Source organism: Nomascus leucogenys, chromosome 9 (assembly GCF_006542625.1).
Source record: "Nomascus leucogenys isolate Asia chromosome 9, Asia_NLE_v1, whole genome shotgun sequence".
NCBI lineage: Eukaryota > Metazoa > Chordata > Mammalia > Primates > Hylobatidae > Nomascus > Nomascus leucogenys.
Genome location: NC_044389.1, coordinates 6487159 through 6503770, shown reverse-complemented (window position 1 = coordinate 6503770; position 16612 = coordinate 6487159). Strand labels below are relative to the sequence as shown.

General features: G+C 34.6%; 1 protein-coding gene across 7 annotated transcripts in view; it reads left to right on the top strand.

Moving 5' to 3' along the window:
- Nucleotides 1-16409, top strand: part of PDS5B (PDS5 cohesin associated factor B) — a 190877-nt gene extending 174468 nt beyond the window's left edge. For 2 of the 7 annotated variants that reach the window (XM_003270254.4, XM_030818547.1), the window contains exons 31-35: nucleotides 2613-2718; nucleotides 8516-8955; nucleotides 9046-9156; nucleotides 11590-11725; nucleotides 13412-16409. In XM_003270254.4, the coding sequence (XP_003270302.2) occupies nucleotides 2613-2718; nucleotides 8516-8955; nucleotides 9046-9156; nucleotides 11590-11725; nucleotides 13412-13447 (829 nt within the window). In that variant the 3' untranslated portion in view covers nucleotides 13448-16409. Of the gene's footprint in view, nucleotides 1-2612; nucleotides 2719-8515; nucleotides 8956-9045; nucleotides 9157-11589; nucleotides 11726-12980; nucleotides 13033-13411 lie in introns of those variants that run through there. The other 5 variants (XM_012502078.2, XM_030818548.1, XM_004088913.3 and 2 more) reach the window with 5 other exon arrangements.
- Nucleotides 16410-16612: the final 203 nt, after the last annotated feature.

Below are 16612 nucleotides of genomic sequence, written 5' to 3'. Positions count from 1 at the left end.
GAAATCTCCAAACTGTTTTCCACAGTGGCTGAACTAATTCACATTCCCACCAACAACGTATAAGCGTTCTGTTTTCTCTGCAGCCTCACCAGCATCTGTTTTTTGACTTTTTAGTAATAGCCATTCTGACTGATGTGAGATGGTATCTCGTAGTTTTGATTTGCATTTCTGTGATGATTAGCGATGATGAGCATTTTTTAATGGTTGGCCATTTGTCTTCTTTTGAGAAGTGTCTGTTCATGTCCTTTGCTCATTAAAGAAGAGTTTTTAAAATGATTCTTTGAGAAAAATAGAAGGAAAATTAATTCATCCTTTCACTGGTTTTAGCATAAGTGCTTAGGGCACGATTTGTTAGCACAGAGCATTGTATAGGGCTAAACTGCCACTATTTATTGATTTTTGCCAAGTTATTATTAAAAGACTGTACTGTCTTTTTCATTGTTGATAACCAATCAGTAAAGAAGGTAGGTGACATTCTATAAAATCTTACCAAATTTCTTATAATGAATAAATTGTTGAATGATTCATAGTATGATAGAAATAAAATAAATTGCGTTTATAGCTTTTCTTTGTTCTAGATTCCTGTATTAATGCATGTTAGTGGCTAATACCTAAGTGACCCTTTAGTTATATCAGTTGGACATTTTCTATCAAGTGGCCTCGTATTAACATGACCAGAAACATTTCCATCAACTCATTTTTCTAAATTACTGGTTTTTCTCCTTGAATTCCTCATTATAGTCAAAGATGATCTAATTCACCTAGGCAGAAAGCCTCGAAATTGTGTTTGACTCTCCCCCCCTCTATATTTGTTCAGTTGCTAAGTTTTGCTAACTTTTTTCTATGCAATGTTTTGTACTTCTCTTTTTACTGTCATCATTTAGTTCATTTTCTTTCTTTAATTATTGTTGTATTTGACTAATTTACTTCCTTATTCCTCTCAACTGTGTGTGTTGTATCACTGCTAGATAATCGTTTAAAAATACTACTGTTGTGATGTTATTTCATTGCTCAGAGATCTTAATTGGCTTCCCTTGTTTGCTTTCAAGACAAGTATAATTTCACCCTCTCCTTATCATCCGTTTGTTATTCAACACAAAAGTATCCTAATTTATACTTTTTCAATATAGTTTTCTTTAAATTTTCTTTCAACGTTTGACCAATCTGTTTTGTTATTTTTTTGTCTTCCAAATTCCATCTGTTTAGTGGGACTGTTTCCAGGGGAATGAAGTAGGTATATTTGAGAAACCTGTTTGGTTGGAGAGTAGGAATGAGGGGAAAATTATGAGAGGAAGTTGAGAGGTAGCCTGATTATGTTTGGACTTTGTGAACCATGGTAAGGAGTTTGGATTTGATTTTAAGTGCAACTGAAAGATTTGCCAGGGAGTCTAGCAATCTAATTTGTGGTTTAAAAAAAAAAATTGCCCTGATGATTTGTGCAGAATGTACTATAGAGGAGCTAGAATTGAGGTAGAAAAACCAGTTAGGAGTCAGCGAATCATAATCTATGGCAGGGATGAAGAGGGAAGAAGATGGTAAATAGTCAAATTTCAGATTTTTTTTTAAGAGTAGTCAAATGCAGTAGTGAGAAGGGAGGAGTGAGTTAAAACAAGGAGTTTGATGTGTAACTAACTATGAACAGTCAGTTGAGAATAACTCACTACCTTTAGACCACCCACAGATTTATTTTGATGTTAGATAGATGCAGATGATCTTTCCGATGGATTAGATGTGAACAGTTAGGGAAAGGGAGGATTTAAGGGTGTGTCCTGGGCTTTTTACCTGAGTAACTGGAGAGATGGCGGTACCGTTTACTGAGATATAGAAGCCTTGAGGAAGAACAGGCTCTGTTTGTATGTGTGTGTTTTGGGGAAGTGGGAATAAGAAGAGTGTTCAAATAACTATTTTGGCTACATTAAAGATCAGGTGCCCATTAGAATTTCAAGTGAAGTGTTGAGTAGACAATTGGATATGTGAGTTTAGAACTCAGCGTAGCTGGACCAGAGATTGAGAGTTAGAGTTCAACAATGTATAAATAGTTTTAAAAACTAGATAAAGATGAGACCACCCAGGACAGAAGCCTGGACGTTTATATGAATGCCTACTCTGTGCCTGGCACTAATTTAAGTGCTTGGCGTACATTGGTAAGTAAAATTGATTGACATAAGATTCATGCTTATATTCTAACAGGGGAATGCAGTCAATAAGTAATATAATAATTATAGTGTGTTAGAGAGTGTTAAATGCTACAGAGAGAAGAAAAAATAGAATAGGGTAAGGAACCAGGGCAGGTTGCAGTGTAGACCAAGCTAACCTGCCAACGAGAAAAGTTTTAATTGGTTCTATGATCTGACCCCAAAATAGAATTTAGGTTTTAAAAAGACTTAGAAAAATACTAGATTCAAATTTTTGATTTTTAAAATTTTCTCACTATATTAAATTAAATGAGCTTCATTGCTTGTTGAGTTGGTACCAAATATGGTAGAATGAAACTGATTCATTTTTGAAAATAATGAAATTTTTTCCATAAATCTGTAAAGCTACACTAGGAACAGAAAAAGCTTGTAAGGTTATTTGATTGTAATAACAATTACAAATGTCTGTATTAAAAGGCTTGATAGTTCTGAAATGGATCACAGTGAAAATGAAGATTACACAATGTCCTCACCTTTGCCGGGGAAAAAAAGCGACAAGAGAGACGACTCTGATCTTGTAAGGGTGAGATATTTGCATTGATTTTATAATAATATTAATGATAATTTTACTTAGTAATGTTTACACCGAAACCAGTTGACATGACTATCAAATTTACATTTTATTTTATTTTAGTGGTTTTAACCACAAACCTGAGTTTATAATTATCCTCTATGTAATTTAAGTATATAGAATCTGTGCTTCTTATCAATGTGATAAGTAATCTCAATTGTTCAGATTTTTGGTATTAGACTTGCCAGTTGCGTACTCAACTGCTTGGTTTTTGTATTGTTTTGTTTTCCTCGTTTGCTTGGGGTTTTGTTGTTGTTTTTGTTAACATAGGATATTTAGACTTAGCCTTAGAGAAGGGGAATGGAACGAGGATCCTTAAAGCTTCTTTCATTTAATTTATTTCTTGAGCCTTTTACTAAATAAGCTGCTGTTAGAGGTAGAAAATGCTATAATTCTCGTCAAGTCCTTGTTCAGTTTTTAAATCTTAATAGAAATGATAAAATCATAACTTGTATGATAGACAGTTTGTGTTATTTTAAGACAAATTTGCTAAAGTTTTAGCATAGACACAAAATACAGTTATGTCTTCTAACACAACTCAGTGGACTTAACTGGGTTCGTTTCGACTTTACAGTTCAGCTTCAGATCGTTTCTTTGATAACTAATTAGGCTATCAGAATCAGTTTTCTTATCTGTATATAAATTATGGATACTTAGCTGGTAAGCTTTATCAGAGTAAGTGACTTAGCCCAAATGAATTGTTGCTGCGGTTTCATTGTTACAACTTTTGATTATGGTTATCATAATAATAAAAGTTAAAATGTTTGAATCTGCATGATTAAGAGAGGTGAGAGGTTAACCAAGAAATAATTACTTTTACTTTCTCTAAAATATTACTGCCCATCTTGTCTTCCACGGGTCCAACATTACACATGCCAAGAAGTTTATCTTCATGTTTCTCCAATAACTTATTTTGGCAGAGTGTTTATTTCCATTTAGAAAGAATTATTCTTTTTTATTTTGTTTTGTTTTGTTTTGTTTTTTGAGACACAGTCTCAGTTTGTCGCCCAGGCTGGAGTGCAGTGGCGCCATCTGGGCTCACTGCAACCTCCGCTTCCTGGGTTCAGGTGTTTCTCTTGCATCACCTTCCTGGGTAGCTGGGACCACAGGCATGTGCCAGCATGTGTGGCCAATTTTTGTATTTTTTAAAGGCGGGTTTTCACCATGTTGGCCAGGTTGGTCTCAAACGCCTGATGTCAGGTGATCTGCCTGCCTTGGCCTCCCAAAGTGCTGGGATTACAGGCTTGAGCCATACTGCCCGGCCGTGAAAGAATTATTCTAAAATTTTACTGAATTCTAACTGTGTATACTGTAAGTTATGATGTTTATTGGCTGTTTAAAATTTTCACATGAGCAAAATTAATAATTGATCACTTAGCTTGAAAACAATCTTGTTATCTGGATTTACAGAAGAAAATCCTTGAATTGGAAAAGGTATTATGTCTTCTTAGTTCTTACTTACTGCAGAAATTCCTTTATTATTGATGAGAGCTGGTCACCACATTGAAAATGCTTTAAGCAGAGAGCTCATGTTATATTTCATTTGTTGGAAAAGTCAACTAGGCCACTCATACCCACACCTATAGTGTACTACACTTATACCTTGGTGTTCCCATCCCCCAAAAGTTGGGAAACATGGTTTTTATTAATTCTTAATATTCTGTTATCCTATAAATTTTGCATCTGCTTTTACTTTTTGGGATAGTACAGAACAAAGTCTACTCTATTTTTCATAGAACTGTTTTGAATTTTTGAGCTCTTGAGATCTATTAGTATGATTGTAGTGGAGGCCTTTTGCTATTTGTTGTGGCATGGATGATGTATAACGTTAGCTCCAGTTTTAGAGGTGCTAGAAGAATCTTATTAATAAGCTAGTTTTGACTGAAGTGCTCTCAGAGAGATGAGCATTATGAGACACAAGTTGAATTTAAAGACCAGTAGATTATAATGAAAGAGGCCGGGCGCGGTGGCTCACGCTTGTAATCCCAGCACTTTGGGAGGCCGAGGCGGGCGGATCACGAGGTCAGGAGATCGAGACCACGGTGAAACCCCGTCTCTACTAAAAAATACAAAAAATTAGCCGGGCGTGGTGGCGGGCGCCTGTAGTCCCAGCTACTCGGAGAGGCTGAGGCAGGAGAATGGCGTGAACCCAGCAGGCGGAGCTTGCAGTGAGCCGAGATTGCGCCACTGCACTCCACCCCGGGCGACAGAGCGAGACTCTGTCTCAAAAAAAAAAAAAAAGATTATAATGAAAGAGCACGGTCTCATTTGCTTGTTACCAGCTTCTCATTGAAATTTCACAGCAAAGGAATTATTTTCCATATACGTTTGTATTTAAATATTTAGCTTTATAAATAACGTATTTTCCCTATCTTTTGCTTCTAACCTCAATTTTATACTACCTCTGTTCTTAAAACAGTGCAATGCAAAATGAAAAAGAAATGAGCAGTAGTGGTGCTTTAGGAAACTAGATTAGTATTCTCAAGAAAGTAGACATTGGGTTTTCTTTTTACCACCAACCTTTTCCAAAGCATAAAGGAAATCATCTACCTTTTTAGATCTTTGGACATCAAAAAGTATTGTAGTAATTAAAATAAGAAGTGACGTTTTAAATTTAGTTCTAATTTAACATTTCTTTTACCTTCTCATCTTTGAGTAACAACAGGTAATTTTTAATTTGTGCACAAAACTCTAAATAAATAAAACAAACTAAATCCAGTCATGTATAGCTCTTCCCCTCTCCTTAGAATGTAAGGATAGCTTAATGTTACCAAATCTTTTACTATAATAGTATATTAAATAAACCAAAGGGAAAACCAAAAACAAAATAATTTCAGATCATGCCAAGAGGACATAAATAAAACTTAAAATCCATTCTTGACAAATAGGAACTTTTAGTAAACTAGTACCAGAAGGATACATCTTTAACATGCTAAAAGTTTTGTCTGTTTTAAATCAGTAGTCAATGCCATTCTTCCTAAAGGCAAAATACTTGAAGCATTCTTTTTAAAAGTCAGGAACAAAACAAGCAACCTGCTGTCAGCACTGTTTTTTAAAATTGCTCTAGAATGTTTGACCAATTGTTATTTTTGTAATCTTAGAAAAATAAAAGAAGCAATTGAAAATCTATCCCTACCCATGTATATATTTATGTTTGTAACTAACATTACTCTGATAATTTTGTTTTGTATCAGATGTACATTTAGGGGAAAAGGGATTATTTTCTTCATCACCAGAACCACTGCAACAGCAAACTTAGATTGATTGATTGACAGATTCATAGATATAAATATAACCTTAGGAAATAGGGAGTACCTATATGTAGAAAATCTCAAAACTGAGATAGGGAGGACTTGAAGAGAGAGAAGACAGGCCATGTTTTGTATAGGAAAAAGGAATAAAAAAGGATGACAGTTTTTTCCAGCTGAATATATAATTGCGAAATTCCAGCATGGTTTTGTTTCAAGTCTGTGTGGAGGAATAAATAAATATAAAAGGAGAAGAAATAAAGGTAGGTTCAGCCCTACCAGATACATAATTAGTAAAATACTGTGCTTCTGTTATGATAGTCCATAAATACTCTTCTTGTTCAAAACATACAAAATAAAGGAAGCACTACAAATCATTGATTCTGAAATGGTTGGATGTGTCTTTGGGAGCGGAAAATCCAGTTTAGAATCTCATCTCACATTCTATTCTAAAACAATATACAATAATGTCTTAGTCAGCTCAGGCTACCATTATAAAATACCACAGACTGGGTAGCTTAAACAACAGAAATGTATTTTCTTACAGTTCTGGAGGCTGGAAGTACAAGATCAAGGTGCCAGCAGGTTTGGTTCCTGATGAGGGCTGTCTTCCTGGGTTACAGATGCCACCTTCTCTTGTGTCCTCACATGAGAGGTGTGGGGTGGGGGGAATAAGAAAGGCACCCAAGCTCACTGATTTTTCCTCTTATAAGGACACTGATCTCATCATGAGGGTCCCACCTCATGACCTCATCTCAACCAAATACCTCCCAAAGGCCCCATCTCCAAATACTGTCACATTGGGATTACAGCTTCAACATACACAACATACAATTTTTTTCTTTGGTGGTGGGGGCCACAGTTCGTCCAAAGCAAGTAAGAAATAACACTTAAAGGCCAGGTGCAGTGACGCCTGTAATCCCAGCACTTTGGGAGGCCGAGGCAGGTGGATCACCTGAGGTTAGGAGTTTGAGACCAGCTTGGCCAACACAGCGAAACCCCATCTCTGCTAAAAATACAAAAATTAGCCGTGCATGGTGGCACATGGCCTCTAGTCCCAGCTACTCCTGAGGCTGAGGCAGGAGAATCGCTTGAACCTGGGAGGCAGAGGTTGCAGTGAGCCGAGATTGCCCCACTGCACTCCAGTCTGGGTGACAGAGTGAGACTCTGTCTCAAAAAAAAAAAAAAAAAAAAAAAGCTGGGTGCGGTGGCTCACGCCTGTAATCCCAGCACTTTGGGAGGCTGAGGTGGACGGATCACAAGGTCAGGAAATTGAGACCATCCTGGCTAACACGGTGAAACCCCGTCTCTACTAAAAAATAAATAAAATAAAAAATTAGCCAGGCGTGGTTGCAGACACCTGTAGTCCCAGCTACTCGGGAGGAGGCTGAGACAGGAGGATGGCATGAACCCGGGAGGCGGAGCTTGCAGTGAGCAGAGATCGTGCCACTGCACTCCAGCCTGGGTGACAGAGTGAGACTCCATCTCAAAAATAAATAATAATAATAATAAAGAAATAACACTTAAAAATAAGCATAGAGGCATACACAAAAGCATAGAAGAATATAGAGAAAACCCACTAACAACCCAGTAATCAAAGTTGACAAAGGACACAATACGAAGGATGTAATTAGGCAGTTCACACACAGGAAACTCAATTTAAAGTTAGAAAAAGTTACAGATAATTCGATAGTTTTTGTTGTTTTCTTTTCAGTGATTTTTGAAAATATAAATTGCTGCAGACTTTTGGAAATTAACTTTGTACTATAAGTGTTCATACATAAAATTTATTCTTGGGTCTTTGGAGATTTTCTTCAGCATTCACGCTGGTTCACATATAGATTCTCTGAATATAGACTAGGATTTTATTTTAAATGTGAAAGCCACTGGTTTTTTGTTGTTTCTGTTGTTAATCAGTTAGTTATACCTAGAGAGAGGCAGTATTTCTAATTCAGAAGTGTTTCCAAAATTTATAATAAATGATGAATATGTTTACCTTTTGTATCTTGCAACCTCCGTTTGTAAAATAATAGTTCTTTTATGATGTTGTAAGCATGTCATATAGTTAATATTTTATGTCTTATGCACTGTGTGGTAAAATTAGAATTACTTAAATTGACTGTCAAAACGAATACTTTAGTATAGTTGTCATTTAGGACCAAGCACTGAATTTATAATGCTCTTTTTAATGAGATAGCTCTTCACTAAAATTTATAATTTAGTAAGATACTGATCTTGAGAGGTTTCCTTTTAAGACACTCTAGCTTAAAAGTAAGAGTGCAAATGTACCCTTTTACCCCAGATAAGTTTTTAAAATTAAAAACTATAGTAAAAGCAAATAAATACAGTTCTGGTGTATTTAAGGTACATGTTTAAGGTACATGTATTTTAGGTACATGTTTAGGACAACAATAGATAACAGATTTTTTTTGTTTCATTCCTCAAAATATGTATACTCACAATTTCATAACCATAAATTGTGATTTTTTTTTTTCCCCTAGTCTGAATTGGAGAAACCTAGAGGCAGGAAAAAAACACCAGTCACAGAACAGGAGGAGAAATTAGGTATGGATGACTTGACTAAGTTGGTACAGGAACAGAAACCTAAAGGCAGTCAGCGAAGTCGGAAAAGAGGCCATACGGCTTCAGAATCGGATGAACAGCAGTGGCCTGAGGAAAAGAGGCTCAAAGAAGATATATTAGAAAATGAAGATGAACAGAATAGTCCACCAAAAAAGGGTAAGAGAGGCCGACCACCAAAACCTCTTGGTGGAGGTACACCAAAAGAAGAGCCAACAATGAAGACTTCTAAAAAAGGAAGCAAAAAAAAATCTGGACCTCCAGCACCAGAGGAGGAGGAAGAAGAAGAAAGACAAAGTGGAAATACAGAACAGAAGTCCAAAAGCAAACAGCACCGAGTGTCAAGGAGAGCACAGCAGAGGTAAGCATGTGTAACTCTAAACTGCATCTGTTTCGTTAGTGTATTGTAAATCATAATTTGATGCTATCCACATTTGGGTCTTCCCCAAAGCAGAGCAGAATCTCCTGAATCTAGTGCAATTGAATCCACACAGTCCACACCACAGAAAGGACGAGGAAGACCATCAAAAACGCCATCACCATCACAACCAAAAAAAAATGTGTAAGTTGTAAATATTACATTTCAAACCAATTTCAGATTATTTTGCAAAAGTTCCTAAATTTGTAAACATACATATTGCTGTATTTAAATTCCATATATTTAGCCCCATTACACTAGGTAAGATAAAATTTTTATAAACTTAACTTAGTGATTGATATCTCAATAAACTATCTTGTACATTTTTACAGGTGTAGGCAAATCTTTATAAATGAATACCAAATAATATATTATTTCCTTTACAGACTTTATGATATCTAAAGAAATTATAAGGTATTTTTAAATAATCACCACACATTGACCAGGTTGCCTTGTCATTCCACACTACAATTTTTTTTTTTAATGTTTCTCATTAGCACCTTTTCCTTTAAAAAAAGGAAAACAGGTCTTATGCTTCTGCTTTTTTTCTTTGAACTTGTAGTAGGAAAGTAACAGGTATCATTTTTAAAAAATTATATCCATAGAAATTATCACGTTGGTCTCAAGTGTTCGATATCTTGGTTTTGTTTGTTTTCTAACCCAGTTCGTTTATCTACATCAGCATGTATATAGTTTTAGATGTTCACACAAACACATTTATAAGAGAGGTACAGTAACAATCTGTACCCCAAATTTTAGTGTCACCAGAGTATCAGTGCTATAATTTGTAGATTTGACAGTATTTTTTCTCCTCAGTTATGTGAGTGGAAATAGAGTAGCATGTCTTTTATTAGTCGGAAATTTAGCACACTTTTTCTGAGAGTAATCCCACCCGTACATAATTACTTCAGTGGCTTGACTTTTCAGAGTTGCCAACGTACTGTCGTTAAATACTCAATTATCTTAGAGATTTTCCTATTCCTGTGTATTCCACAGGAAGAGGAAAAGTTGCCTGGGTGTCTAGCCAGTACTTCATGCCATCTTCCATGTAATTTTTCTATCAGGTTAAAAGTAAAGGTAAGTACATTTTTGTGGCAGCTTTATAAATGTGTGTGGATTCAACCAAATCACTATTTCTAAACAAAGAATTCTTAAGGAATCCTTTATTTAATAAAATACACATGAATGATGTAACAAGGAAATAACAAACCTCATAATTTTAGTTTGTTTATATTTGGACATCATAAAATTCAGGGTTTAAATGATTATTGTGCTCTCCTAAAATTATACAAGTCCTATGAATGTTCTAAACAAAACAAGTATTTCTTAAAAAAAAAAAAAAAAATTTGGTACAGAAGAAGATTCTGTAGTCTGTCTTGGAAGCCTATCTTCCTTTCACTGGGAAGCTCTTTCTAGAGCTGGTATACTAACATATGTTAGGATTTGTTTCTTTTTCTTGTTCTGACCTTAGTGAAATTGAAAAAGATTGTCATTATGTTTCATGTAATTTCTATAGTTTCATTAATCTTGAAAAACCAAACCAAGTAAAAAAATTGTTTGGTTTGAGCATGAGTTAAAAAAAATACGTATTTTGGATTGCTTATGGAAGTAATAAGTTATGTTTCTAATTTTAAAAAATAAATATCAAGAGGGATCCATTTGATTAGATGGTTCTATTCTATATTTTTTGATGCCACCTGTGTTTCAGAGAGTACCAGGTGCTAGGGACACAAAACAGATATGGTTCTTGTTCTCATGGGCTCGTGGTTCTTCTACCATCTAATGGAGTGAGGAAGTTTTTTTTTTAAAAGTGACAATGAGTTGATATCTTGAGAATAGTAGGGGCTAGACAGGCAGAGAACAGGTGGCATGAACACTGTATTTGAAGTTTCTGAAGTGAAAAAAAATCTTGGCAAAATCAGAAAGCTAAAGGAAGGCAAGGGCTTGTTGGATTGTAGTTGTGGGGAGTTGGGGAGCAGAAAGAGATGAGAATGGACAGGTAGGCAAGGACCATCTACTCTTATATACTGTGTTAAGGAGGTTTACAAAATTATTCTCAGCTCAGTAGGGAGCTCTGTAGTGACAGTAACATCATCTGTTCTTGTACTTTTAAAAGATAACTTTGTAAAGAGAAGAGGCAAGAGATGGGAATGGTTTGAATTAGGTGGTAGCAACGGAGGTGTGGAGAGAAGTGAATGGATTTGAGATCTCTGTAAGAATCTATAAGGCCAGACAAAGACAGGTGCACTATATTCAAAGCAGAATTCCTTTCTGCTTTGAGCAGCTCAGTAGACGTAGATGCCTTTTACTGCGTTAGGAAAGATGAAAGGAAAAGCAGACTTTAGGTTATGGTATGTTCTCAGTCACATTTTTTTGTTGTTACTTGGTAGATAATACGTAACATTCTATGATTAAATGCTGGTTTAGGATTCAGAATATTAAAGAAATGTTCTTGTCTCATAAAGTAACTGAGGGTAAACATGATAGGACAATTGATGAAATGCTTGAAGCATTTCTTCTAACGAGGTAATCTACTGAAAGGAACATTCATTGTGTTTTACATGTGTTTTACCCTAGCCGTGTAGGACGCTCCAAACAAGCAGCTACTAAGGAAAATGATTCAAGTGAAGAAGTAGATGTGTTTCAGGGTAGCTCTCCTGTCGATGATATTCCACAGGAAGAAACAGAGGAGGAGGAAGTTTCTACAGTAAATGTATGTGTTCAAAGTTTCTGTGAGTGGTGTGGGATATAAAAACAGAGTTAGTAAATGTTTGGTTAGATCATTTAGTACTTGTTTAGTATTTGTATATTTTACTTCATTAGTTTATAGCATCATTTTATCTACCAGGTTGGGTAATGGAGAACATCTTTTATGGAAACCCGAAACTAAGCAAATAGGTGTAGCTTAGTGAGAATGTAAATGTCAAGTCTGAACTGAATGTACAGCATTCTAATATTGACACTTTAAGCATTTAAGTTGTACCTTGATTTTAGGGCACTGATACCCATTAAGTATACTGTTGTTTATATTTTACAACTCTCTGTTTGGTATTTCTATTTGGGTTTCATAATAGAAATTAGAAGTTAGTTACACAGAATAAAATCAGCCTTTGGAATTGAAGTTTGAGCTGAATGAGAATTCATAAAATTGGTAATACATACTTATTTTGCAAAAGTAGGTATGTGTTACTTCCTGACTTTTTTGTTTTTGAGACAGCGTCTCACTCTGTTGCCCAGGCTGGAGTACAGTGGTGCATGATCTGGGCTCAGTGCAACCTCCGCCTCCCAGATTCAAGCAATTCTCCTGCCTCGGCTTCCCAAGTAGCTGAGATTACAGGCCAGTGCCACTATGCCCGACTAGTTTTTGTTTTTTTAGTACAGACAGGGTTTTACCATGTTGGTCAGGCTGGTCTTGAACTCTTGACCTCAAGTGATCTGCCTGCCTCGGCCTCCAAAGTGCTGGGATTACAGGCATCAGCCACTGCACCCGGCCCTTCTTGACTTTTAAAGTAATAAATAAATAACTTTACCGGTTAATACAACTCAGATATTTCTCTTAAGAAAAAAATACAGTACATTTAAGTAGAAGCTCTTCTCCCATCTTTGTTTGAGAAACCCAAGCTCTATAATCAAGTCTCAGAGTTGGTCTCTGCTGTTTGTCCTATTTAATGGAATCAGAACTCCTATCTGTACCAGGATTCATTTTTGTGAATAAGTGAGTTAAGTACACAGGAAAATGTGCTTAATTGTGGCCTCCAATTAGTTTGGCTTGTTTCTTAAAGGGTTTTGGGGGAGAACATCAAAGTAAGGCTGAAGAGTCAGTAACGATTGATGTCTTCATCAGAGAAAAACTACATAGTAAATTAAAACCCTCTTTTATATTCCTATTTTTAATATTGACATTTTTTGAACTGGTTTTATGCTTTCATTAGTGCTTGCCAGTAAATGATAATATGTTTGAATTTTAGGTTATTTTACTGTATTGATAATTGTTAAGATCCAAACTCAGTAACTACTTTCCCAGAAAGATAATGTTCATAAATGTGAAGTGTTTTCATTTACCACAGGAAACATAAGTAGAAAGATGATTAATCTGTTTGAGGTATTTTTCTTGCTGTGGACATTGATTTCTGTTCATTTCTCTTTAAAATTATTAGAAAAGTAAAATAATTTTTTTCTTTCACTGTTCAGGGGAAGTCTGTGAGCCTGTAAGGGTTCAAATGTTATAGAGGTCTAAATATGTGATGCCAGGGCAGAAAGTAAGGATTAAAAGTTTCAGGGAAAGGAAAGCGAAGAAAATCAGGAACAAATGAGAATAAAGATTAGTTAAAAATGATTACTGCATATCGTATGCACATATACCCATTTTAATTAAGCATCTGGTGACTTTCCTTTTAAGGTACGGCGGCGAAGTGCTAAAAGGGAACGGCGATGAACAAATGTAATTAATAACTTTCCCTGTGAAAGCTTTGGAAAAATCCTTCTTTTTTTTTTTTTTTTTTTTTTTTTTTGGTCAAGCTTGAGGCTGAATAAAGCCTTTGATGCACAAAGTGGGACTGCTGAAGAGTGGACAGTTGGACCTTACTTTGGTGACCCCATACATTTGTGGTCACATGCTTTAGCCATACGCATGATAACATTGACTACGGAGTCTTGTGAAAGTGTAATGTGCGATGGCTATGTAGACATAAAGAAGAAACTTGTAAATATCTTTTTTCTTTTTTTAATGTTTCTGACTTCTGAAGTGCTTGTATAGCTTTTATCTGCGGCTTTAAACTGACAGTACCCAACTGTTTATTGGATCTATTGATTTGAAAAGAATTTGTTAGGATAGATCTTAAGCAGTAATCTGTCAGTGTTTGTATTTGTATTCTCTGCAATTTTACTGTGAAAAAAATTTGTTTTCAACAATTGGTGTCATTTTCTTGATGTCACTATTTGTTGGAGAGTTAAATGGTCTCTTCCCTTTGTGTATCTTACCTAGTGTTTACTCCTGGGCACCCTTAATCTTCAGAGGTGCTAAATTGTCTGCCATTACACCAGAACGATGCCTCTGATAGGAGGACAACCATGCAAATTGTGAAATAGTCCTGAAGTTCTTGGATTACTTTACACCTCAGTATTGATTTGTCCCAGAATTTTCTGGCCTTTCATGGCAATGAAAATTTTAAGAAGAAAGATTTAAAGTATTTTAATTTTAAAGAGTGTGTTATAAAATAATGTACTGAATTCTTTATCCCATTTTATCATCCTTTCAGTTTTTATTAATCTACTGTATCAATAAAATTCTGTAATTTGAATGAGTTTTTAATAGTCTAGAATGTTATTGTGTATAAATATTTCCTCTTGAACATTATGTTCAGAAAATGCAAATTACACTATAATATAAAACCTGATATATACACATTAGAAATATTCCAGTTCTCCATAACAGTGTAAAGTTAATCAGAAAGAAAAAATTTTATTGATGCAGTGTGTCTTTATAAAGCTGTTCTTGAAAGCCAAGTGTTTTGTATTTTATAGTGAGTTGCATGTTTATGAAAAAAAGTGCTGAAAATGGGATGTGCTCTTTTCTGTAAATTCATATTTAGCCATAGTATATGATAGATTGCCCCATAACATAGTTTTTCATCAAGAGTTTATTATTGTACTTTATTTTGGAGCCAAAAAATTGATTCTGGGGGGTGGGGGCAGAGTAGAAGTGGTATATGCAAGTATATCAGCTACTGTAGTTATCACAGTCTTGTGAACTTTGAATGAAATTCCACTTTGTCCGGATTGGGAGAAGTGGAAATTTATTTGGATTTAGAGCAGGTCTTTTTTTTTCTTCATTGTAATCTGCAAAACATAGAAATAAATTACTTAAGGCAGTATCCTGTATACAGTTGTATAAACTGTATTTTGAACCAAAACATATAGGTTACTACTTAATGCTTACCTAATTTCATTTTAGTATTTTAGGTGCTGTTATGTTTTTTCATGGTTAACACCAGAGGGGAAAAAATCATATTCTAACTTATTAAATTTATCACATTGAATAGTGGAACATTTTCATATGATACACCATTATGTTTAAGGTATATTTCCAAGATTGGTGATAATAGATGGGGCATATAATAAAGAAGCTACTATTTTGGAAAATGACATTTTACTATTTGCCAATGTATATTGCAATTGATGTGATTATTTTTCTTTTGAAGATTTGTTCGTGTTTATGAAACAGCCATTTATTTTTTAAAAAGTGTTTTGAATTGTGTCTTAATCTCTCCATATTTAACTATTCTTCATTTACAACAATACTGACACCAGTAATTATGAGAGGCTGTCATATATCAAAGCAGCTCAGGTTGGATCAAGATACATTGGTTTTGAAATGTTTCCTTAGCTCGGTTCTCCCAAACACATAATTTCTGTTTCAGCAGTACAAAGGCATGTTTTAAAATCTATAACATAAAGAATAAGGAATAGCTTTGTATTTTTGTCGTTGATTAAATTGCACCGGAAATGTTTATGGAAATATTAAGAACATTTTATAAAACATACGAAAAACTGATTGTGAAGGATTTTTATTTGCATGATCCATAGTTAACCAAATTTCATTGCACATTTTTGTAATGCTGTACAGCAGTTCACAAAAAAACGTTCATTGTAGATTTTGTTATGTTCAATGCCAATGAGTCTGTAATTTTACGACCTGTCTGTTCTTTTTTTGGGTGATTACGATGTAAATTTTTTTTTTTTTTTTTGGTAGAAAAATAGGTGCAATAATGATCAAAGTTTTGATGTCTTGAGTCTCCATCTTAGGGGATTATCTTATGTTTAAACTTAACATTTCATGTAGTAACATTTGGAGAGCCACATACTTTACAGTAAAATTAAGTGTGTATAAAACATTAGTTGCTAACAATTGTTAGCAAACTTTCAGTGATAATGTTCATTTTGAAAATATGTACTGTATAACATTAAAGAAAATATTTAACTCCCTGTAACAAGTTCCATTATGAAAATCTTATTCCTCAGTGAGGTTATCTTGCTGCACTCTGTAGCAAATTTGTTTAATCTACATTATAATAAAATTTCTTGCTGCAGTGCAACAGGAAGCTTTTTCAGTGATCTCCACTGTATATGTAAATTACAAATGTGGCTGTAAAACTTATTCCAGGTATTAAAGGTTAAATTGCTTTCTATATCTTCTTATAACTTGTAAGTTTGATTTTTAAGATTTCCTTTTGTCCACTTGTAAGAATGTCAGGAATTTAAGAATTTGCTTAAATTAGTCATATCTCTGCCACCACATAGTATTATGTCACCATAATGAACAATTGCTATTTAAATAGATAACCAATTTTCAGACACATTTTTGGATTTCTGTGAAGTTGAATAAACATAAAAGCTAATATAATTGTATTATTTTGTTTATGTAAATCAACATATATATTTAAATACTAAATGGAGAGGCACATTTGATGATTTTTAATTTTGGAGCCTTTGTTTCATGAAGTGGAAACACATCTCAGTAACTTTTTCCAAACCTTTTGTTTAAACTTCTCATGCAAAATGTTGGCGGACAGAGAATTGTAAGTATTATTTAAGTTAAATA